The sequence below is a fragment of the Bombina bombina genome, chromosome 5, assembly GCF_027579735.1.
Source record: "Bombina bombina isolate aBomBom1 chromosome 5, aBomBom1.pri, whole genome shotgun sequence".
Lineage (NCBI taxonomy): Eukaryota > Metazoa > Chordata > Amphibia > Anura > Bombinatoridae > Bombina > Bombina bombina.
The window spans coordinates 1,007,375,874-1,007,401,296 of NC_069503.1; the positions used below are offsets into that span (position 1 = coordinate 1,007,375,874).

The 25,423-nt window shown below is 40.4% G+C and overlaps 1 protein-coding gene across 1 annotated transcript in view; it reads right to left on the minus strand.

The window, feature by feature from the left end:
• Positions 1 to 545: 545 nt before the first annotated feature.
• RNF19A (ring finger protein 19A, RBR E3 ubiquitin protein ligase) overlaps positions 546 to 25,423 on the minus strand; it is a 340,911-nt gene continuing 316,033 nt past the window's right edge. Inside the window, 2 exon segments of the mRNA XM_053715246.1 lie at positions 546 to 1,338; positions 4,758 to 4,901. Coding sequence (XP_053571221.1) covers positions 660 to 1,338; positions 4,758 to 4,901 — 823 coding nt within the window. The 3' untranslated portion in view covers positions 546 to 659.

The window sequence follows — 25,423 nt, forward strand, 5'->3', positions numbered from 1 at the left end:
AAAAACTACAGTTAAACACTAAAAAACTCTAAGCCATCTCCGTGGAGATGTTGCCTGTACAACGGCAAAGAGAATGACTGGGGTAGGCGGAGCCTAGGAGGGATCATGTGACCAGCTTTGCTGGGCTCTTTGCCATTTCCTGTTGGGGAGGAGAATATCCCACAAGTAAGGATGACGCCGTGGACCGGACACACCTATGTTGGAGAAATGAAGTTCTTCCCAGCATTAACAAGTGATTGTAGTAATGACCCTGTTACAATTCCCTAGATAATAAAACCTTCCCAGAATACAGTTCTACATGCGTTCAAACGTACAGCCCTGCAATGCATACAAGGCTTTTGTATAGGACTTTCAATAAATGAGTGGATATGATTGCAGATAACCTAATTTCTTGTTAAATACATGTGCAAAGAGCAAACACTGGAATATGAGAACATTTGTATAATTACAAATTACTCTTATTTTATAACCATAAATCTGTAGAATATGTATGTGATCAAACAAATTTAATTAACTGACTTTTCCAAAATAATTCTGCACAATGGGAAGTTTCATCTCTCTCTTTTTAATTATTTTAAGCAGTTTAACCAATTTGCAAAGCAGTCCTTGTGAGCAGGGCCGGTTAGTGGTAAAAAAATGGTACTGCAGCAAAAATAGGACTAGATGTCCGTCTGAATTGTACTGCCCAGTTCAGAATGGGGTTTTGCGTCTTTTGTGGTTTCAGCACTGCAGTCCGATTCGTCTGCCTGCGATATGTTGTGCGCAACTCTTTCTTCCACTATATAACTGAGCTGTAGGACATCTGTGCAAGGAACTGGTGTTGGGACAACAGGAATCCCGCTTTGGTGAGGCGAATTTTCCAAACGGTCATTTTCTACCTCTGGGAGTGGGCTGACTGTAGTGAAACGTGTGTGATAATCATTGGACCCGTGGCTGCATGAGGTTTTCATACTTTCCATATCAGAACAACTGAATTCAGAAAAATGACTTGAGTGAGAGTCTGCAACGGATGGTATACTATCACTCAGAGAAGGCGAGTCAAATTCACTTGAATTAGTGCTTTGTTGCTCTAGAAGCTGAGCGTCCATATCCTCTCTGGTTTCATTTATTTTCGTGCTACTTTTCTTTCGCAGTTTTCCTTTACACTTTTTACCTGCTGTTGCTTCTTTGGACCACTTGGCAGCGCTGCATTTACTATCTGTTAAACAAGCTGCAGACCCTCCGGCATTGCTGCGACTAGGTGCATTGCCATCATCAACGCTACTGCTGCCACTGTTGTGCCTGAATTTAGCTGGCTTAGATTCAATATCCACTTGCACCTCCATACTGTTTCCTTCCCTGAAAAACAGCATAACAACGAATGAGAGTGTATCCATATCACCTGACATAAGAAAAGATTATCTCACATCTTATTAAACCACAAAAGAATACACGAAAAAGGCAAATGTTAAAAGGAACATTAAATTCAGTAGAACTACATAATCAACAAGTGCATAATAAAAAGACAAAACAATCTAATTTATTTTTTTACAAATTTAAAAATTACTTCAATTTGCCAGCGCCCTGTATTATGTGACAGCCAACGGCCAATCACAGACTCCTTTACGTATACAATTTTGCACATGCTCAGCAGGAGCTTGAACATCAGAAAGAGTGCAAATAAAGAGACTCAATTTTTTTTTTTTTAATTTGATAATGGAAGTAAATTCCAAAGTCTCTTAAAACTGTATGCTCTATCTGAATCATGAAAGTTTAAATTTGACTTCAGTGTCCCTTTAATGATCTCAAGTATTACTGTTTGATTTCATAACAAGGAGACATTGTACACTAAATGTTTTTGTAACATACATAAAAGAGCAGCAATTTAATGCTTTTTTTAATGTATTAAACAAACATAATAGTGTATTAGAAAAATGGCCCAACGCGCTAGAGCATTTACCTATCACACTAATGCCTACCTACTGCTCAACGAATAAAGTCCTCTGTAAAGAGGCAATAAACTTCTGCTCCATAGCAGGACAGCAGCAGTGACCATGTATGTGAGCCACCAATCAAAACCCGAGTCCATCACAGGAGTGGAATTGTATTGCTGCTTTGCAACATTTAACTATGTATTTAACCCTTGTAATCCAGTATTTTTCTATCGCACTTTCATGTTGTATTAAGAAAAACTGCATTTGAATTAAAATTAGCAGTAGGTTTGTGCACAAACAATACTGTTTATGAATGATCATTGGCTAATAGAGAGAAATCCCACAGCTATTAGAGTAGAATAACACATTAACAAAACATGATTATGAATTTAGTATGGAGAAAAAAAAAAAGACAAATTATATATATATATATATATATATATATATATATATATATATATATATATATATATATATATATATATATATATATATATATATATATAACATACACATATAAAAACAGTTCACTGTAAAATAGTTTTTCCCTAAATGTGTTCACCATGACGTCTTATACCATCTGCAGCGCATAAAATATGTGAGAAATTGCCAATTGATCTCGTTATCTTATCACTCAAATACTTCCCTTTCTTGACTCTGTCTCTGTACAATATTTAGAAAGAACAATTGAAAATAAACATGCTATAGCTTTATCTCTTCCATCTCCTGCCGTGAGTGTAATTTCTTCTGCTGGGTGTGTTTACATAGTTTCTCAATAGCCTATACCTAGGTATAGAAACTTTCAGTATAGGTAGGTATACTACAGGCTAAATCATATTTAAAATGCCAATATAAAGGCTAAGGATCTATTTGTAAACTATGTAATTCACCCCAGCATGTAAAATGGATCATTGGGAACAAATCTAAGCCTCTGCAGACTGCCCCCTTTTCTCAGTGCTTTTTACAAACTTGCATTTTAGCCAATTAGTGCTGGTTCTTATATAACCACCATCATTCTCCACAGGAGTGAACACAATGTTATCTATATGGCACACATGAACTAGCACTGTCTAGCTGTTGTGCAAAATTTAAAAGCACTGAGATAAGGGACAGCCTGCAGGAGTTTAGAAATATGCAAACTTAGATGTCATATAGTATATTACTATAACAATGTTGATTGTGCAAAGCTGGGGAATGGGTAGTAATCTTTTTTAAAAAGAAATATGGTGCACAAGACCTCCTCAACAAACAAAATAAGATGAGAGGTAACTCCCACCCCTCTAAAAAATATATTAACCAAATAATTAATACTTATTTTGCGCAAAAATGCTAAAGTTGATGGAAAGAAGGGGAACTAAAAATCTAAAAGGATCTTATCCATAAACAAAAATTGTAAATTTGATAAATAGATCTAAAATACTTGGATATTTGGTACAAAATTCATACAGAGATGATTTTTATTTTTAACTTCAATAAGTAAATCCTCTGTTAAAATCACACAAATAGTAAATACTAAAAGCCCTAAACAAAACTTAATTTAATGAATTAATGCTCGACTTAAAAATTGCAGCAATTCATATACACATAACAAATACATTATTAAAAACATGGCTATAACAAATGTGATACACAATTTGTGTTGGGGTTTTTGGTATTTACTATTTGTGTGATTTTAACAGAGGATTTACTTATTAAGTATTAATTTAGATATCAAATTTACAATATATTATTAGATCTATTCTCAAATTCAATTTTTTTGTGTATGGATAAGATCCTTTTAGATTTTTAGTTCCCCTTCTTTTCATCAACTTTTGTATTTTTGCGCAAAAACAGAATTTATGTTTACCTGATAAATTACTTTCTCCAACGGTGTGTCCGGTCCACGGCGTCATCCTTACTTGTGGGATATTCTCTTCCCCAACAGGAAATGGCAAAGAGCCCAGCAAAGCTGGTCACATGATCCCTCCTAGGCTCCGCCTTCCCCAGTCATTCGACCGACGTAAAGGAGGAATATTTGCATAGGAGAAACCATATGATACCGTGGTGACTGTAGTTAAAGAAAATAAATTATCAGACCTGATTAAAAAACCAGGGCGGGCCGTGGACCGGACACACCGTTGGAGAAAGTAATTTATCAGGTAAACATAAATTCTGTTTTCTCCAACATAGGTGTGTCCGGTCCACGGCGTCATCCTTACTTGTGGGAACCAATACCAAAGCTTTAGGACACGGATGAAGGGAGGGAGCAAATCAGGTCACCTAGATGGAAGGCACCACGGCTTGCAAAACCTTTCTCCCAAAAATAGCCTCAGAAGAAGCAAAAGTATCAAACTTGTAAAATTTAGTAAAAGTGTGCAGTGAAGACCAAGTCGCTGCCTTACATATCTGATCAACAGAAGCCTCGTTCTTGAAGGCCCATGTGGAAGCCACAGCCCTAGTGGAATGAGCTGTGATTCTTTCAGGAGGCTGCCGTCCGGCAGTCTCATAAGCCAATCTGATGATGCTTTTAATCCAAATAAAGTTAAACACTAAAAAACTCTAAGCCATCTCCGTGGAGATGTTGCCTGTACAACGGCAAAGAGAATGACTGGGGAAGGCGGAGCCTAGGAGGGATCATGTGACCAGCTTTGCTGGGCTCTTTGCCATTTCCTGTTGGGGAAGAGAATATCCCACAAGTAAGGATGACGCCGTGGACCGGACACACCTATGTTGGAGAAATAAGAATTATTTGGTTCTAGTAATATTTTTAAACAATAACAAAACAAAAAAAATCAAGTAGGCTGTCTCTTTAAGGAACTAAAATATTTTTATTTAATGAACGAACAATGCTGAATGCGGCTTTACCTGTCCAGCGGGATATAGGAATTGAGAATGGATCCAGCCATTGCTTTGGTGCTCGCATTGTCACTGACTGTGCCTAAACTCACAGTGCCCGATTCTCCACTCAAGCTATATCTTTCCTTCTGCACATCTGCCTGGACTTCCAGCCTGGATAAAGAATGTGCAGTAATTAGTTATGTAGCTTACAATGATAACCGGCTTAGCATCTGAACATGACTATATATTTATTGTATCCCCTTGTAGCCTGCCTGGTCTCATTAAAGGGAATTAAATACAGATTTGAAATCATTTCTGTCTGCTCATTACAATATGTTTAGCCCCCGGTAACAAACGGATTAATTAAAAGGACTGGGAATCTCCTGTGAGCAAGCTTGTGCTGAGTAATCATAACGTGTCGCTTCAGTGCTTCAGCTTGCGGATGTGCTTGTTCAACTCACAAATGGTCTCATGGGAGGTACTGAAAAAAGATCCATGTATTGCACTGCAAATCTCTAAATCTGCTCAAAGCTTTAGCTTGTCAAGAAGAACTGAGATTTCACAATGTATTGATTGTTAATAATGATTTTCACATCCACTAAGGAAATTCTTATTTGGAAGCCGACATTAGCAGCAAAAGAATGAGACAAAGCACAAAGTCTACATTTAGGCTGATCTCTTTATTCCAATACGCTCCTGTGGGTAGCAGGGCAAGAGTATATGGTCTCTGCTGAATCTGTCACACAATACAACACATGACAATATCATAGGCACCATGGGAATTCATGAGTTAAAGGGACATAAAACAATTTTTTTCATTCATCATTCAGACTGAACATACAATTTTGCTTCATTTTCCTGGTATCCTTTGTTGAAGAAGCACTAAAGCACTGCTGGGAGCTAGCTGAGCACATCAGGTGAGCTAATGAAAAGAGGCATATATGTGCAGCCACCAATCAGCTAGCTCCCAGTAGTGCATTACTGCGACAGCCTACCTAGGTTTGCTTTTCAACAAAGGATACCAAGTCAATTAAGCAATTTTGTAAACATTGTATAAATAGAAGTAAATTGGAAAGGTGTTTAAAATTTTATGTTCTAGCTGAACCATGAAAGAAAATGTTTTACTTTATTATCCCTTTAAGAAAATGTAATTAAGAATAATAATTATATGTTTGTTATCAGACTGTATTCATGTATAGGATTCATTAGTAACACCATAGAAACTCTAGTTCTCCAATTCAATAGAGTGTGTAATTACTGAATCGTGGAAAGAGATTACACATAAGTAAAGTCCCACTTAAGATACCCAACCATAACAGCTTGTGAGCGGAAAATGGACGGTGATTGCCGCCGTTCCACGATTGGTTCGCTGGCTGTGTTCTGCACAGAAGCTGCAATGTTTTTACTTATATATGTAACCCTTTTCCTAGAGTCATAAATATAAATATGACGTGTGCTCACAAATTAGATCATGTTATTTTATGGATATGAATGTACCTTTAATACAAAAACTTGATACCAAACCCATTAAACAGCAGTGATATTGAGGGATCAGTCATACAAATTTATGTTAAAAAGTCAGGATTTGACAAACAATTGGAGATGAAACCCAAAAATTTTCTTTCAAGATTCGGAGAATACAATTTGTAAAAAACTTCCAAATTTACTTCTATTATCAACTTTGCTTCATTCTCTTGTTATTCTTTGTTCGAAAGGATATCTAGATAGGTAGCGTGCACGTCTGGAGCACTATATGACAGGAAATAGTGCTGCCATCTAGTGCCCTTGTATAACTTTGTTGCAAAACTGCTGCCACATAGTGCTGCAGATACGCGACACTCTTGACCTTACCTTCCTACTTTTTCAACAAAGGATAACAAGAAAACTATGAAAATTGAATAATAGAAGTAAATTGGAAAGTTGTTTAAAACTGTATGCTCTATCTGTTTTATGTCCCTTTAAGCTCTGCTGCAAAAAAATGTAAATCTACATTTAAAGGGAAAGTGTATTGTAAAGTGTTTCCCCATTAATGTGCTTAATTTCATCTAAACTTCTTTGTTTACATAATTTTTATAACCAGTACTTAAATGGATAAAAAAAAACAGTCTGTTTCATTGCTGTAATAAAAACGCACCAAGCAGTGGGTTATACTTAATAGAAATTGCCATGTGTACTGTTTTATCCAAAAAATACAAGCGCAATGAAGAACACTTTATTCAACCAAAAAAAACCCTCAAAAAATAATTTATGCTTACCTGATAAATTTCTTTCTTTACGGATATGGTGAGTCCACGGAATCATCAATTACTAGTGGGAATATCACTTCTGGCCAGCAGGAGGAAACAAAGAGCACTACAGCAAAGATGCTATATATGTCACTTCACTTACCCATAATCCCCAGTCATTCGGCCAAAGGAAAAATGGAAACAGAAGATAACACAAAAAAGTGTAAAGGTGCCTGAGGTTTTAGAAAAAATAACTATCTTAAATAAAGGGTGGGCCGTGGACTCACCATATCCGGAAAGAAATTTATCAGGTAAGCATAAATTATGTTTTCTTTCCTAAGATATGGTGAGTCCACAGAATCATCAATTACTAGTGGGAATCAATAACCAAGCTAGAGGACACAGATGATATGGGAGGGACAAGACAGGTAGACCTAAACAGAAGGCACCACTGCCTGATGAACCCTTCTCCGAAAAGAAGCCTCAGCCGAGGAAAAAGTATCAAATTTATAAAACTTTGAAAAAGTATGCAAAGAGGACCAAGTTGCAGCCTTGCAAATCTGTTCCACAGAAGCTTCATTTTTAAATGCCCAGGAAGAAGAAACAGCCCTCGGGGAATGAGCAGAGATTCTCAGAAGGTTGCTGTCCAGCAGTATCATAGGCCAAATGAACAATACTCCTTAACCAAAGAGAAAGAGAAGAAGCCGTAGCTTTCTGACCCTTGTGCTTTCCAGAAAAACAAACAAACAAAGCAGAAGACTGATGAAAGTCCTTAGTCGCCTGAAGATAAAACTTCAAAGCACGCACAACATCTAGGTTGTGCAACAAACGCTCCTTAGGAGGAGGAGGATTAGGACACAAAGAAGGAAACACAATCTCTTGATTAATATTCTTGATAGAAACAACCTTAGGTAGGAAACCTAATTTAGTAAGTAGAACCACCTTATCAGAATAAAAAATAAGATAAGGAGAATCAAACTGCAGAGCCGAGAGTTCCGAAAATCTGAGCAGAAGAAATAGCAAAAAGAAACAAAACCTTTGAAACTTGTGATGATCCCGGTGAATGGGAACATGAAGGTACGCATCCATTAAGTCTATGGTTGTCATAAACTGACCCTCTTGAACCAAAGGAAGAATGGAACGTATAGTCTCCATCTTGAAGGACGGTACTCTGAGGAACTTGTTCCAACACTTTAGGTCTAAAATAGGTCTGAAAGTCCCCTCTTTCTTGGGAACCATAAACAGATTTGAATAAAATCCCAGTAAGCTGAACAAGTATTTTGATGTTCCCTCTGTGGTGGAGGCATTTCCACCGCAGAGGAAATACCTCCACCGCAGAGGGAACATCAAAATACTTGTTCAGCTTACTAGACTTCTTAGGGTTAACTACGATAGTAGTATCGGAGTCATCCAAGGTAGCCAAAACCTCCTTAAGTAACAAGCAGAGGTGTTCCAGCTTAAATCTGAAGGACACAACTAAAGCATAAACAGAAGGAATTATACTGCCTGAATCCGAGATTTCACACTCGGATGTACTCGAAGAATCTTCATCCTCAGATCAGGATCAGAAACCTTAGTTACGGTTTCTTAAAATTTCCTGGGCATACCTGGGCAGCAATATCTTGCAAAATAACCCCTGACGGAGCATGAGAGAAAACGCAGGGCACTGCATGTGCAGATGAATAGGATTGAAACTCTTGAGGAGACAGCTGCGGCACATCTGAAACAGGAGGCTCCTGAACAGCATTCGCCTTAACTAATGATGGCTCAGGGTCAAAAAGTCTATTTCTATAAGCTAAAGTTCTTGCAATACATGAAGAACAAAAAAGGTACTGGGCGTTCCACCTGGGCATCAAAAAATAAGATACAGGTAACATCCTGCCCAGCCTCTTGATCCATAATACAAAAAAAAAAAAGAAGCAAAAAAAAAAAAATCTTTTTTTTTACCTTTTAACAAAGGATACAATACAGAACAAAAAAAAAAAATCATAAATAAATGTTCCTTTAAAATTTACCAAATCAAGAAAAATATACCCCAGGCAACACTTTACACCTCAGCAGAATTACTGAGGTGCCCTACCTGTCCTGCAACCCACAGCAAACTAGGGAAAAAAACTATCCCGTTTACAATCCAGATTCCAGAGAAGCAAAAACAGCAAGAAGCCTTCTAAACAGCAGAGCCATCTGAAATATGCGCACCTCACTCTACAGCAAGTGAAGAAAAGCGCCAAAAAAAGCTTTGACATCAAAGAACCTCCCTAAAAGGGGCGGTCCTACAGCTGACAAAAAAGCCATTAAAAAACAAAAAACTTTCTTGAAAACAGGCTTAAAAAGAAACTATAAAATCCTCAATAAAAGTACATAATCCTTTACTAAAAACAAAATTTATGCTTACCTGATAAATTTATTTCTCTTGTGGGTTATCCAGTCCACTGATTCATCCATTACTTGTGGGATATTCTCCTTCCCAACAGGAAGCTGCAAGAGGATCACCCACAGCAGAGCTGTCTATATAGCTCCTCCCCTAACTGCCACCCCCAGTCATTCGACCGAAGACAAGCAAGAGAAAGGAGAAACTATAGGGTGCAGTGGTGACTGTAGTTTAAAAAATAAATAACACCTGCCTTAAAATGACAGGGCGGGCCGTGGACTGGATACACCACAAGAGAAATACATTTATCAGGTAAGCATAAATTTTGTTTTCTCTTGTAAGGTGTATCCAGTCCACAGATTCATCCATTACTTGTGGGATACCAATACCAAAGCTATAGGACACGGATGAAGGGAGGGACAAGGCAGGCGCTTAAACGGAGGGCACCACTGCCTGTAAGACCTTTCTCCCAAAAACAACCTCCAAAGAAGCAAAAGTATCAAATTTGTAGAATTTGGGAAAAGGTATGAAGCGAAGACCAAGTCGCCGCCTTACAAATCTGTTCAACAGAGGCCTCATTTTTAAAAGCCCATGTGGAAGCTACTGCTCTAGTGGAATGAGCTGTAATTCTCTCAGGAGGCTGCTGGCCAGCAGTCTTGTAAGCAAAGCGAATTATGCTTCTTAACCAAAAAGAAAGAGAAGTTGCCGAAGCCTTTTGGCCTCTCCTCTGTCCAGAGTAAACCACAAACAAAGCAGATGTTTGACAAAAATCTTTAGTGGCTTGTAAATAGAATTTTAAAGCACGGACCACATCAAGATTGTGTAATAGACGTTCCTTCTTTGAAGGAGGATTAGGACATAGTGAAGGAACAACAATCTCCTGATTGATATTCTTATTAGATACCACCTTAGGAAGAAACCCAGGTTTGGTACGCAACACTACCTTATCAGCATGTAAAATGAGATAAGGAAAATCACATTGTAAAGCCGATAACTCAGAAACTCGTCGAGCCGAGGAGATAGCAACCAAAAACAACAACAGCTTGATATCAATGGAATTCAAAGGTTCAAACGGAACCCCTTGAAGAACTTTAAGAACTAAATTTAGACTCCATGGCGGAGCCACAGGTTTAAACACAGGCTTGATTCGAACTAAAGCCTGACAAAACGCCTGAACGTCTGGAGTATTAGCCAGACGCTTGTCCAAAGGAATAGACAGAGCAGAAATCTGTCCCTTTAAGGAACTAGCCGACAATCCCTTCTCCAACCCTTCTTGGAGAAAAGATAATATTCTAGGAATCCTGACCTTACTCCATGAGTAACCCTTGGATTCACACCAATGAAGATATTTACACCATATCTTATGATAGATTTTCCTGGTAACCAGCTTTCGAGCCTGAATTAAGGTATCAATGACCGATTCAGAGAAACCACGCTTTGATAAAATCAAGCATTCAATCTCCAAGCAGTCAGACACAGAGAAATTAGGTTTGGATGGTTGAAAGGACCCTGAAGTAGAAGGTCCTGCCTCAGTGGCAGGGTCCATGATGGACAGGATGACATGTCCACCAGGTCTGCATACCAAGTCCTGCGTGGCCACGCAGGTGCTATCAAAATCACCAAAGCTCTCTCCTGCCTGATCTTGGCAATCAGACGAGGGAGCAGAGGAAACGGTGGAAACACATAAGCCAGGTTGGAGGACCAAGGCACTGCTAGAGCATCTATCAGCGTTGCCTTGGGGTCCCTGGACCTGGTCCTGTAACAAGGAAGCTTGGCGTTCTGGGGAGACGCCATGAGATCCAGTTCTGGTTTTCTCCAAAGTTGAATCAACTGAGCAAATATCTCCGGATGGAGTTCCCATTCTCCCGGATGAAAAGTCTGCCGACTTAGAAAATCCGCCTCCCAGTTCTCGACACCTGGGATATGGATAGCTGATAGATGGCAAAAGTGAACCTCTGCCCATAGAATTATCTTTGAAACCTCCAACATAGCTAGGGAACTCCTTGTTCCCCCCTGATGGTTGATGTAGGCTACAGTCGTGATATTGTCCGACTGAAATCTGATTAACCTGACCCCAGCTAGCTGAGGCCACACCTGAAGAGCATTGAAAATCGCTCTTAGTTCCAGAATGTTTATCGGAAGGAGTGCTTCCTCCTGAGTCCACGAGCCCTGAGCCTTCAGGGAGTTCCAGACGGCTGGCACCTGTCGTTACTATAGTCCAATCTGGCCTGTGGAAGCTCATCCCCTTGGACAGATGGACCAGACATAGCCACCAAAGAAGAGAATCCATGGTTTCTTGTTCCAGATTTAGTAGAGGGGACAAATCTGTGTAATCCCCATTCCACTGACTGAGCATGCAAAGTTGCAGCGGTCTGAGATGTAGGCGGGCAAATGGTACTATGTCCATTGCCGCTACCATTAAACCGATTACTTCCATACACTGAGCCACTGAAGGACGAGAAGTGGAATAAAGAACACGGCAAGAGTCTAGAAGTTTTGACAATCTGGCCTTAGTTAGGTAAATCTTCATTTCTACCAAATCAGAGTCCCTATGAATGAAACTCTTGTTAGAGGTGATAGAGAACTCTTTTCTTTGTTCACCTTCCACCCATGGGACCTCAGAAATGCCAGAACAATGTCCGTATGGGACCTTGCGATTTTAAAGTTGACGCCTGTATCAGAATGTCGTTTGCTATACCCCGCGGCCTTAGGACCGCTAGGAGGGACCCTAGAACCTTCGTAAAGATTCTTGGTGCCGTGGCCAACCCGAAGGGAAGAGCCACAAACTGGTAGTGCCTATCTAGAAAGGCAAACCTGAGAAAACAATGATGATCTTTGTGTATCGGGATGTGAAGATAAGCATCCTTTAAGTCTACGGTAGTCATATATTGACCCTCCTGGATCATAGGAAGGATGGTTCGAATAGTCTCCATCTTGAGGGATGGGACTCTGAGAAATTTGTTTAAGATCTTGAGATCTAAGATTGGTCTGAATGTTCCCTCTTTCTTGGGAACCACAAACAGATTTGAATAGAAGCCCTGCCCCTGTTCCTCCTTTGGAACTGGGTGGATCACTCCCATAACTAGGAGGTCTCGAACACAATGTAAGAATGCCTCTCTCTTTATCTGGTTTACAGATAAATGTGATAGATGAAATCTCCCTTTTGGAGGAGAGGTTTTGAATTCCAGAAGATAACCCTTGGACACAATTTCCAATGCCCAAGGATCCTGGACATCTCTTGTGCAAGCCTGGGCGAAGAGAGAGAGTCTTCCCCCTACTAGATCCGTTTCCGGATCGGGGGCTGCTCCTTCATGCTGTCTTAGAGGCAGCAGCAGGCTTTTTGGCCAGTTTCCCCTTGTTCCAAGCCTGGTTAGGTCTCCAGACCAGCTTATACTGGGCAAAAGTTCCCTCTTGCTTTGTGTTAGAGGAAGTTGAAGCTGCGCCACGCTTGAAGTTTCGAAAGGGACGAAAACTAGACTGTTTGGTCCTTAATTTGTTGGACCTGTCTTGAGGAAGGGCGTGACCTTTTCCTCCAGTGATGTCAGAAATGATCTCCTTCAGTCCAGGCCCGAATAGGGTCTGTCCTTTGAAGGGAATATTGAGAAGTTTAGACTTTGAAGTCACGTCAGCTGAATTTAAGCCATAGCGCCCTACGCGCTTGAATAGCAAAACATAATTTATGCTTACCTGATAAATTTATTTCTCTTGTAGTGTATCCAGTCCACGGATCATCCATTACTTATGGGATATATTCTCCTTCCCAACAGGAAGTTGCAAGAGTCCACCCACAGCAAAGCTGCTATATAGCTCCTCCCCTAACTGCCATTACCAGTCATTCGACCGAAAACATGCAGAGAAAGGAAAACCATAGGGTGCAGTGGTGACTGTAGTTTAATGGAAAAATTACCTGCCTTAAAGTGACAGGGCGGGCCGTGGACTGGATACACTACAAGAGAAATAAATTTATCAGGTAAGCATAAATTATGTTTTCTCTTGTTAAGTGTATCCAGTCCACGGATCATCCATTACTTATGGGATACCAATACCAAAGCTAAAGTACACGGATGATGGGAGGGACAAGGCAGGTACTTAAACGGAAGTTACCACTGCCTGTAAAAAACCCTTTCTCCCAAAAATAGCCTCCGAAGAAGCAAGGTATCAAATTTGTTAAATTTGAAAAAGTATAAAAAACCACAGACTCTCACGACCTCCTATCTATGTTGAGACTTGCAAGAGAATGACTGGTAATGGCAGTTAGGGGAGGAGCTATATAGCAGCTTTGCTGTGGGTGGACTCTTGCAACTTCCTGTTGGGAAGGAGAATATATCCCATAAGTAATGGATGATCCGTGGACTGGATACACTTAACAAGAGAAAACCTGAATTTTTAGCCGTTAGCTTGGTTAAATGAACAACGGCGTCAGAAACAAATGAATTGGCTAGCTTAAGGGCCCTAAGCTTGTCAATAAGATCTTCCAACGGGGTTTCAACCTGTAGAGCCTCCTCTAGAGACTCAAACCAGAAAGCCACAGCAGCAGTGACTGGGGCAATGCATGCAAGAGGCTGGAGAATAAAACCTTGTTGAATAAAAATTTTCTTAAGGTAACCCTCTAATTTTTTGTCCATTGGATCTAGAAAAGCACAACTGTCCTTGACAGGGATAGTGGTACGCTTAGCTAGAGTAGAAACTGCTCCCTCCACCTTAGGGACCGTCTGCCACAAGTCCCGTGCAGCGGCGTCTATAGGAAACATCTTTTTAAAAACAGGAGGGGGAGAGAACGGTACAACAGGTGTATCCCATTCCTTAGTAATAATTTCAGAAAACCTCTTAGGGATTGGAAAAACATCAGTGTAAGTAGGTACTGCACAGTATTTATCCAATCTACATAATTTCTCTGGGACTACAATAGAGTCACAGTCGTCCAGAGTTGCTAAGACCTCCCTGAGCAATATGCGGAGGTGCTCAAGCTTAAATTTAAATGTAGACATATCAGAATCAGGTTGAAGTATCTTCCCTGAATCAGAAAAATCACCCACAGATTGAAGCTCCCCTGCTTCAGCTTCAGTACATTGTGAGGGTGTATCAGACTTAGCCACTAAAGCGTCAGAGAGCTCTGTATTTATTCTAGTCCCAGAGCTGTCTCGCTTTCCTTGCAATCCTGGCAGTTTAGATAATACCTCTGTAAGGGTATGATTCATAACTGTCGTCATGTCTTGTAAGGTATACGCAATGGGCGCGCTAGATGTACTTGGCGTCCCCTGAGCGGGAGTTATAGGTTCTGACACGTGGGTAGAGTTAGACGGCATAACTTCCTCCTTGTCAATTTCTTCTGGTGATAAATTTTTTAAAGCCAGAATATGGTCTTTGTAATCTATAGTAAAATCAGTGCATTTGGTACACATTCTAAGAGGGGGTTCCACAATGGCTTCTAAACATAATGAACAATGAGTTTCCTCTATGTCAGACATGTTTAAACAGACTAGTAATGAGACCAGCAAGCTTGGAAAACACTTTAATAACTGTGAACAAGCAAAAAATAAAAACGGTACTGTGCCTGTAAGAGAAAAAAAACAATCACAGAAACTGCAAAACAGTGAAAAAAGCAGTAAAATTTACAAAATTTTTACAGTGTGTATAATAGACTGAAATAGCATTGCACCCACTTGCAAATGGATGATTAACCCCTTAGTTTAAAAACCGGATCAAAAAAACCATATAACCGTTTTTAAACAGTCCCAACCAACTGCCACAGCTCTACTATGGCTCCTACCTGCCCATACGATGACTTTGGAAGGCACAAAAACCTTTAGAGAGGTCCTATATGTTCAGGGGACTCCTTCAGGGAAGCTGGATGTCTCAAGCTGCAAAAACTACTGCGCAATTAAGGCGCGAAAATAGGCCCCTCCCAACATTTACTCACGGTGAGAGGGCCTTAAAAAACTATCCCTAGGCAAAATCTAGTCAGCCATGTGGAAAAACTGGGCCCCAGAATAAAGTTTTATCACCATTTGTAATAAACATTTATACACATCAAGCAAACGTTATATCTATTAAGTAATGAGAGTAAATAACAAAAATATTACCCTTTATAGCAAGCATGATACCAGTCGTTATTAAACCACTGTAATCAGGCTTACCTTACATAAATCAGGCACTGTCAGCATTTTCTAGCTTATCTCTCTAGAAAATGTAAAACTGCACATACCTCAGAGCAGGTAATCCTGCAAGCTATTCCCCCAGCTGAAGTTACCCATCTCTTCAGTTATGTGTGAGAACAGCAGTGGATCTTAGTTACAAACCGCTAAGATCATCAAAAACCTCAGTCAGACTCTTCTTCAACTTTCTGCCTGAGGCTAAAATAGTACAACTCCGGTACCATTTGAAAATAATAAACTTTTGATTGAAGATAAACTACATTAAAGGATTACTTTCTGTTATAATTTTTAAGCTAAACAACTAACATATTAAAGTTAATAAACATTAATTAAAACCTACTGACCTATATTTTCTCCAAAACGAAGTTTCATGACGTTCTAAAAGTTATATCTTTTGTTCGCCGATGATGTCACGTTATCCTGCCCACTATTTTCAGCACTGCATGTTCAAAATACTTAAACCATTAACTTTGTGTTTAAAGTGCCATTTTGAAACCTAGGTATTGTAAACGGAATAGTACAGAGCAAAGGATACCCACGGAGTGGGTTTGGAAAACAAATTTGCAGACAAGATTTCTGATATATGGTAGAGATATGTTAATGAAATGCTATTGATAAAAAGCGTATTTGGGGTAGTTAGTAACAGGCATAGAATATATTTACTTACAGTGGCCCTTTAATGCACCACATCTCTCTAGCTACTTCCCTTGTCGAGAGCTGCAAGAGAATGACTGGGGGTGGCAGTTAGGGGAGGAGCTATATAGACAGCTCTGCTGTGGGTGATCCTCTTGCAGCTTCCTGTTGGGAAGGAGAATATCCCACAAGTAATGGATGAATCCGTGGACTGGATACACCTTACAAGAGAAAACTGATCCTCACTGAACCATCAATAAAATAAATACCCCTCAAGCTAACCGTGCCTGCAAAAACGGCCATAAAAAATGCACCATGACAGGAATAATAAAAAAACATAATTTATGCTTACCTGATAAATTTATTTCTCTTGTAGTGTATCCAGTCCACGGATCATCCATTACTTATGGGATATTAACTCCTCCCCAACAGGAAGTGCAAGAGGATTCACCCAGCAGAGCTGCTATATAGCTCCTCCCCTAACTGCCATTACCAGTCATTCGACCGAAAACATGCAGAGAAAGGAAAACCATAGGGTGCAGTGGTGACTGTAGTTTAATGGAAAAATTACCTGCCTTAAAGTGACAGGGCGGGCCGTGGACTGGATACACTACAAGAGAAATAAATTTATCAGGTAAGCATAAATTATGTTTTCTCTTGTTAAGTGTATCCAGTCCACGGATCATCCATTACTTATGGGATACCAATACCAAAGCTAAAGTACACGGATGACGGGAGGGACAGGCAGGCTCTTTATACGGAAGGAACCACTGCCTGAAGAACCTTTCTCCCAAAAACAGCCTCCGAAGAAGCAAAAGTGTCAAATTTGGAAAAAGTATGAAGAGAAGACCAAGTTGCAGCCTTGCAAATCTGTTCAACAGAAGCCTCATTCTTAAAGGCCCAAGTGGAAGCCACAGCTCTAGTAGAATGTGCTGTAATTCTTTCAGGAGGCTGCTGTCGAGCAGTCTCATAGGCTAACCGTATTATGCTACGAAGCCAAAAGGAGAGAGAGGTAGCCGAAGCTTTTTGACCTCTCCTCTGACCAGAATAAACGACAAACAGGGAAGACGTTTGTCGAAAATCCTTAGTTGCCTGTAGATAAAATTTCAGGGCACGGACTACATCTAGATTGTGTAGCAGACGTTCCTTTTTCGAAGAAGGATTAGGACACAAAGATGGAACCACAATCTCTTGATTGATATTCCTGTTAGTGACCACCTTAGGTAGGAACCCAGGTTTAGTACGCAGAACTGCCTTGTCTGAATGAAAAATCAGATAAGGAGAATCACAATGTAAGGCAGATAACTCAGAGACTCTTCGAGCCGAGGAAATCGCCATTAAAAACAGAACTTTCCAAGATAACAACTTGATATCAATGGAATGAAGGGGTTCAAACGGAACCCCCTGTAAAACATTAAGAACTAAGTTCAAACTCCATGGTGGAGCAACAGTTTTAAACACAGGCTTGATCCTAGCTAAAGCCTGACAAAAAGCTTGAACGTCCGGAACTTCTGACAGACGTTTGGGTAAAAGAATGGACAGAGCTGAAATCTGTCCCTTTAAGGAACTAGCGGATAAACCCTTTTCTAAACCTTCTTGTAGAAAAGACAATATCCTCGGAATCCTAACCTTACTCCATGAGTAACTCTTGGATTCGCACCAATATAAGTATTTGCGCCATATCTTATGGTAAATCTTTCTGGTAACAGGCTTCCTAGCCTGTATTAAGGTATCAATAACTGACTCAGAAAAACCACGTTTTGATAAAATCAAGCGTTCAATTTCCAAGCAGTCAGCTTCAGAGAAATTAGATTTTGATGTTTGAAGGGACCCTGGATCAGAAGGTCCTGTTTCAGAGGTAGCGACCAAGGTGGACAGGATGACATGTCCACTAGATCTGCATACCAAGTCCTGCGTGGCCATGCAGGCGCTATTAGAATCACTGATGCTCTCTCCTGTTTGATTCTGGCAATCAATCGAGGAAGCATCGGGAAGGGTGGAAACACATAAGCCATCCCGAAGGTCCAAGGTGCTGTCAAAGCATCCATCAGAACCGCTCCCGGATCCATGGATCTGGACCCGTAACGAGGAAGCTTGGCGTTCTGTCGAGACGCCATGAGATCTATCTCTGGTTTGCCCCAACATCGAAGTATTTGGGCAAAGACCTCCGGATGAAGTTCCCACTCCCCCGGATGAAAAGTCTGACGACTTAAGAAATCCGCCTCCCAGTTCTCCACTCCCGGGATGTGGATTGCTGACAGGTGGCAAGAGTAAGACTCTGCCCAGCGAATTATCTTTGATACTTCCATCATTGCTAGGGAGCTTCTTGTCCCTCCCTGATGGTTGATGTAAGCTACAGTCGTGATGTTGTCCGACTGAAACCTGATGAACCCCCGAGTTGTTAACTGGGGCCAAGCCAGAAGGGCATTGAGAACTGCTCTCAATTCCAGAATGTTTATTGGTAGGAGACTCTCCTCCTGATTCCATTGTCCCTGAGCCTTCAGAGAATTCCAGACAGCGCCCCAACCTAGTAGGCTGGCGTCTGTTGTTACAATTGTCCAGTCCGACCTGCTGAATGGCATCCCCCTGGACAGACGTTGCCGAGAAAGCCACCATAGAAGAGAATTTCTGGTCTCTTGATCCAGATTCAGAGTAGGGGACAAGTCTGAGTAATCCCCATTCCACTGACTTAGCATGCACAATTGCAGCGGTCTGAGATGTAGGCGTGCAAAGGGTACTATGTCCATTGCTGCTACCATTAAGCCGATCACCTCCATGCATTGAGCTACTGACGGGTGTTGAATGGAATGAAGGACACGGCATGCATTTTGAAGCTTTGTTAACCTGTCTTCTGTCAGGTAAATCTTCATTTCTACAGAATCTATAAGAGTCCCCAAGAAGGGAACTCTTGTGAGTGGAAAGAGAGAACTCTTCTTTTCGTTCACCTTCCATCCATGCGACCTTAGAAATGCCAGTACTAACTCTGTATGAGACTTGGCAGTTTGAAAGCTTGAAGCTTGTATCAGAATGTCGTCTAGGTACGGAGCTACCGCAATTCCTCGCGGTCTTAGTACCGCCAGAAGAGCACCCAGAACCTTTGTGAAGATTCTCGGAGCCGTAGCCAATCCGAATGGAAGAGCTACAAACTGGTAATGCCTGTCTAGAAAGGCAAACCTTAGATACCGGTAATGATCTTTGTGAATCGGTATGTGAAGGTAAGCATCCTTTAAATCCACTGTGGTCATGTACTGACCCTTTTGGATCATGGGTAAAATTGTCCGAATAGTTTCCATTTTGAACGATGGAACTCTTAGGAATTTGTTTAGGATCTTTAAATCCAAGATTGGCCTGAAAGTTCCCTCTTTTTTGGGAACCACAAACAGATTTGAGTAAAACCCTTGTCCTTGTTCCGACCGCGGAACCGGATGGATCACTCCCATTAATAAAAGATCTTGTACGCAGCGTAGAAACGCCTCTTTATTTATTTGGTTTGTTGACAACCTTGACAGATGAAATCTCCCTCTTGGGGGAGAGAATTTGAAGTCTAGAAGGTATCCCTGAGATATGATCTCTAACGCCCAGGGATCCTGGACATCTCTTGCCCAAGCCTGGGCGAAGAGAGAAAGTCTGCCCCCCACTAGATCCGTTCCCGGATCGGGGGCCCTCGATTCATGCTGTCTTAGGGGCAGCAGCAGGTTTCCTGGCCTGCTTGCCCTTGTTCCAGGACTGGTTAGGTCTCCAGCCTTGTCTGTAGCGAGCAACAGCTCCTTCCTGTTTTGGTGCAGAGGAAGTTGATGCTGCTCCTGCTTTGAAATTACGAAAGGAACGAAAATTAGACTGTCTAGCCTTAGGTTTGGCTCTGTCTTGAGGCAGGGTATGGCCTTTACCTCCTGTAATGTCAGCGATAATTTCTTTCAACCCGGGCCCGAATAAGGTCTGCCCTTTGAAAGGTATATTAAGCAATTTAGATTTAGAAGTAACGTCAGCTGACCAGGATTTTAGCCACAGTGCTCTGCGTGCCTGAATGGCGAATCCGGAATTCTTAGCCGTAAGTTTAGTTAAATGTACTACGGCATCTGAAATAAATGAGTTAGCTAACTTAAGGGCTTTAAGCTTGTGTGTAATCTCATCTAATGGAGCTGATTCAAGTGTCTCTTCCAGAGACTCAAACCAAAATGCTGCTGCAGCCGTGACAGGCGCAATGCATGCAAGAGGTTGCAATATAAAACCTTGTTGAACAAACATTTTCTTAAGGTAACCCTCTAACTTTTTATCCATTGGATCTGAAAAGGCACAGCTATCCTCCACCGGGATAGTGGTACGCTTAGCTAAAGAAGAAACTGCTCCCTCCACCTTAGGGACCGTTTGCCATAAGTCCCGTGTGGTGGCGTCTATTGGAAACATCTTTCTAAATATCGGAGGGGGTGAGAACGGCACACCGGGTCTATCCCACTCCTTAGTAACAATTTCAGTAAGTCTCTTAGGTATAGGAAAAACGTCAGTACTCGCCGGTACCGCAAAATATTTATCCAACCTACACATTTTCTCTGGTATTGCAACTGTGTTACAATCATTCAGAGCCGCTAACACCTCCCCTAGTAATACACGGAGGTTTTCCAGCTTAAATTTAAAATTTGAAATATCTGAATCCAGTTTGTTTGGATCAGAACCGTCACCCGCAGAATGAAGCTCTCCGTCATGTTCTGCAAATTGTGACGCAGTGTCTGACATGGCCCTAATATTATCAGCGCACTCTGTTCTCACCCCAGAGTGATCACGCTTACCTCTTAGTTCTGGTAATTTAGCCAAAACTTCAGTCATAACAGTAGCCATATCCTGTAATGTGATTTGTAATGGCCGCCAGATGTACTCGGCGCTACAATATCACGCACCTCCCGAGCGGGAGATGCAGGTACTGACACGTGAGGCGAGTTAGTCGGCATAACTCTCCCCTTGTTGTTTGGTGAAATATGTTCAATTTGTACAGATTGACTTTTATTTAAAGTAGCATCGATACAGTTAGTACATAAATTTCTATTGGGCTCCACTTTGGCTTTAGCACATATAGCACAGATATCTTCCTCTGAATCAGACATGTTTAACACACTAGCAAATAAACTAGCAACTTGGAAATACTTTTCAAGTAATTTACTATAATATGAAAACGTACTGTGCCTATAAGAAGCACAGAAAAAGTTATGACAGTTGAAAATTAATAAACTGAAAAGTTATAGCATCAAATCTTTGTAAAAAACACAATTTTAGCAACGGATTGCTCCCATTAGCAAAGGATAACTAACCCTGATAGCAGAAAAAAAATAAAAAATAAAAATACAGAAATAAACGTTTTTTTATCACAGTCAACTACAATCTCACAGCTCTGCTGTGAGTGATTACCTCCCTCAAAACAAGTTTTGAAGACCCCTGAGTTCTGTAGAGATGAACCGGATCATGCAGGGAAGACAATAAACTTCTGACTGAATTTTTTGATGCGTAGCAAAAGCGCCAAAAAAGGCCCCTCCCCCTCACACATAACAGTGAGAGAGATCAGTAAACTGTCATAAATTAAATAAAACGACTGCCAAGTGGAAAAAAATAGTGCCCAAAACATTTTTTCACCCAGTACCTCAGAAAATTAAACGATTTTACATGCCAGCAAAAAACGTTTAACATTAATAAATTGAGTGTTATTAAAAAGCCTGTTGCTAGTCCCTGCAAATTAGGCTAAAGTTTTATGCATACAGTATAATTCCAGTGAAGTGCCATTCCCCAGAATACTGAAGTGTAAAATATACATACATGACAGCCTGATACCAGTTGCTGCTACTGCATTTAAGGCTGAGTTTACATTATATCGGTATGGCAGAATTTTCTCATCAATTCCATTGTCAGAAAATAATAAGCTGCTACATACCTCTTTGCAGATTAATCTGCCCGCTGTCCCCTGATCTGAAGTTTACCTCTCCTCAGATGGCCGAGAAACAGCAATATGATCTTAACTACTCCGGCTAAAATCATAGAAAAACTCAGGTAGATTCTTCTTCAAATTCTACCAGAGAAGGAATAACACACTCCGGTGCTATTATAAAATAACAAACTTTTGATTGAAGGTATGAAACTAAGTATAATCACCACAGTCCTCTCACACATCCTATCTATTCGTTGGGTGCAAAAGAATGACTGGTAATGGCAGTTAGGGGAGGAGCTATATAGCAGCTCTGCTGGGTGAATCCTCTTGCACTTCCTGTTGGGGAGGAGTTAATATCCCATAAGTAATGGATGATCCGTGGACTGGATACACTTAACAAGAGAAACGTCCCCCTGCAGCGTTTCAGCTGTATAAGTGCCACATTTTTACCTGCTTACATAGAAAAATAAAATTGGCACTTACCTTAACATTTATCTGTCCAGCAGTAGGACAGCTCACTTGGTTTGAGAGGATGCCATCCCTCACATGGACCTGTGGAAACACAGAAAGACTGAGTAAACTTATTCAGGCTATATAAATAGGGCAGCAAAATGCTTTGAGAAAATGCAGTGAGGATTGTACCCCACAAGTTCCCAATTGCTCAAAAGCCACCACTGCCCTACTGAAAAGACTGACATGGGCTAAGGCTACACCCTTTAGAAAGATCAGAGCAAACCTACTCTGCTTTTAAAATAAAAAAATCTTGATTGTGGATCAGACACCAAAACTTTACCTCCACCTGCACCGCAAGCAAAAAGAATGTCTGGGGATTATGGGTAAGGGAAGTGACATATATAGCAGCTTTGCTGTAGTGCTGTTTGCCTCCTTCTGCTGGCCAGAAGTGATATTCCCAATAGTAATTGATGATTCCGTGGACTCACCATATCTACAATACAAGCTCAATGAAGAACACTTTATTCAACCCAAAAAAAAAAAAGAATTTGAAAGGACTCTCACAAATGCAGACGAGAAAGTGCCATCTATCTCCATACATTTGTACCCCATATGTAAAGAATGACACTATGTTTCTGTATTTGAATATGTAAGGGTTATGGAAATTTGCAACCACACCTTTATTGTGTATCTTTTTTATTCCTTTAATAAAGCTTGTTTAAAAAAAAAATGCAATATGTATTATTCATCATTTTAAATGCCACTTTATATTCTTGTTCAATTTGGTGTAAAATTTTGGGCGGTATTTCTATGGTTAACGCAGCTAGAGAATAGATTGGAGCAGTCACCGTAAGAAAGACATCAGCATATAATGCTATTTTGTATTCTACTAGTCCAATTTGAACACCTCTGGGTTATGTCTAACCCTAGAGGCTAGCACTACTATTGCCAGGACAAATAACAATGTAGAGAGTGGACATTACTGTCGTGTTCCATTTTTTTATATGTATAAAGTATGTAGAATGTTGCACTCAAAGTAAAATTAAATGTGCATATTTATTAAGTGGTGAACAGCAAAACACTCAGTATTACACATTTCATAAAAGTGCTAAACACATTTAAAGCAAGCAAGATACCTCCTCACTGAAATTAAATGGTAACTGTATCACAAAAACAAAGAATAGTGCTGCACTCCAACACTATATAAAACTCCCTGAGGCGCATCATCCAAATTGTGCTTCATATACAGTCCAACACTCAAAAGTCTGTAAGAATGATTAGGCGATATATAAACAAGATACACCACTGCAGTATTTGTGTCCAATTGTCCTCATGAGCAGCTTTGACTGTATATGACATATGATTTATGTGTTCCAATAAGAATAGATTGATGTAGTGCAGTATGAAATGTGTAATATTGAGTGTTTTGCTGTTCACCATTTAATAAATATACAAACATTTAAATCTACTTTGTTGCATACTTCTCCATATTTTAATTTTAGATTGTTTTTCTTTAGAGAGAATGGCACGATCTCTAGCATTCACTGAATAGTAACAGAAGTCAGTTTCCTGCCAATGCTTGTTAGAAGACAGAATGCAACTTGAGAACTTACGTTTTCAGCATGTCAGCTCCTGAACATCAGTAGAGACAGTGACTAAGTGCCCATTTTGCAAGAAAACAAGTAAGTTGTTTGCTGTGTTTTTTTTAACACAATCTGTTTCTATTTATGTTTACTTTGTACTTTAACTTTTTAAAATTGTTTTACTAAGGGGGCACCGTTTCATATCCCATACTAACATTTTCAGAATAGCTGGGGATACAACCAGCAAAACCAGATATTACAAAATAAAGGTAAAGCAGTTTAATATAATACAGCACACAAAACAGATCATTGGGAACACAATAAAAAAGAGACAAAAAAACAGAATTTATGTTTACCTGATAAATTTCTTTCTCCAACGGTGTGTCCGGTCCACGGCGTCATCCTTACTTGTGGGATATTCTCTTCCCCAACAGGAAATGGCAAAGAGCCCAGCAAAGCTGGTCACATGATCCCTCCTAGGCTCCGCCTACCCCAGTCATTCGACCGACGTTAAGGAGGAATAATAGCATAGGAGAAACCATATGGTACCGTGGTGACTGTAGTTAAAGAAAATAAATTATCAGACCTGATTAAAAAACCAGGGCGGGCCGTGGACCGGACACACCGTTGGAGAAAGAAATTTATCAGGTAAACATAAATTCTGTTTTCTCCAACATAGGTGTGTCCGGTCCACGGCGTCATCCTTACTTGTGGGAACCAATACCAAAGCTTTAGGACACGGATGAAGGGAGGGAGCAAATCAGGTCACCTAAATGGAAGGCACCACGGCTTGCAAAACCTTTCTCCCAAAAATAGCCTCAGAAGAAGCAAAAGTATCAAACTTGTAAAATTTGGTAAAAGTGTGCAGTGAAGACCAAGTCGCTGCCCTACATATCTGATCAACAGAAGCCTCGTTCTTGAAGGCCCATGTGGAAGCCACAGCCCTAGTGGAATGAGCTGTGATTCTTTCGGGAGGCTGCCGTCCGGCAGTCTCGTAAGCCAATCTGATGATGCTTTTAATCCAAAAAGAGAGAGAGGTAGAAGTTGCTTTTTGACCTCTCCTTTTACCTGAGTAAACAACAAACAAGGAAGATGTTTGTCTAAAATCCTTTGTAGCATCTAAATAGAATTTTAGAGCGCGAACAACATCCAAATTGTGCAACAAGCGTTCCTTCTTTGAAACTGGTTTCGGACACAGAGAAGGTACGATAATCTCCTGGTTAATGTTTTTGTTAGAAACAACTTTTGGAAGAAAACCAGGTTTAGTACGTAAAACCACCTTATCTGCATGGAACACCAGATAAGGAGGAGAACACTGCAGAGCAGATAACTCTGAAACTCTTCTAGCAGAAGAAATTGCAACTA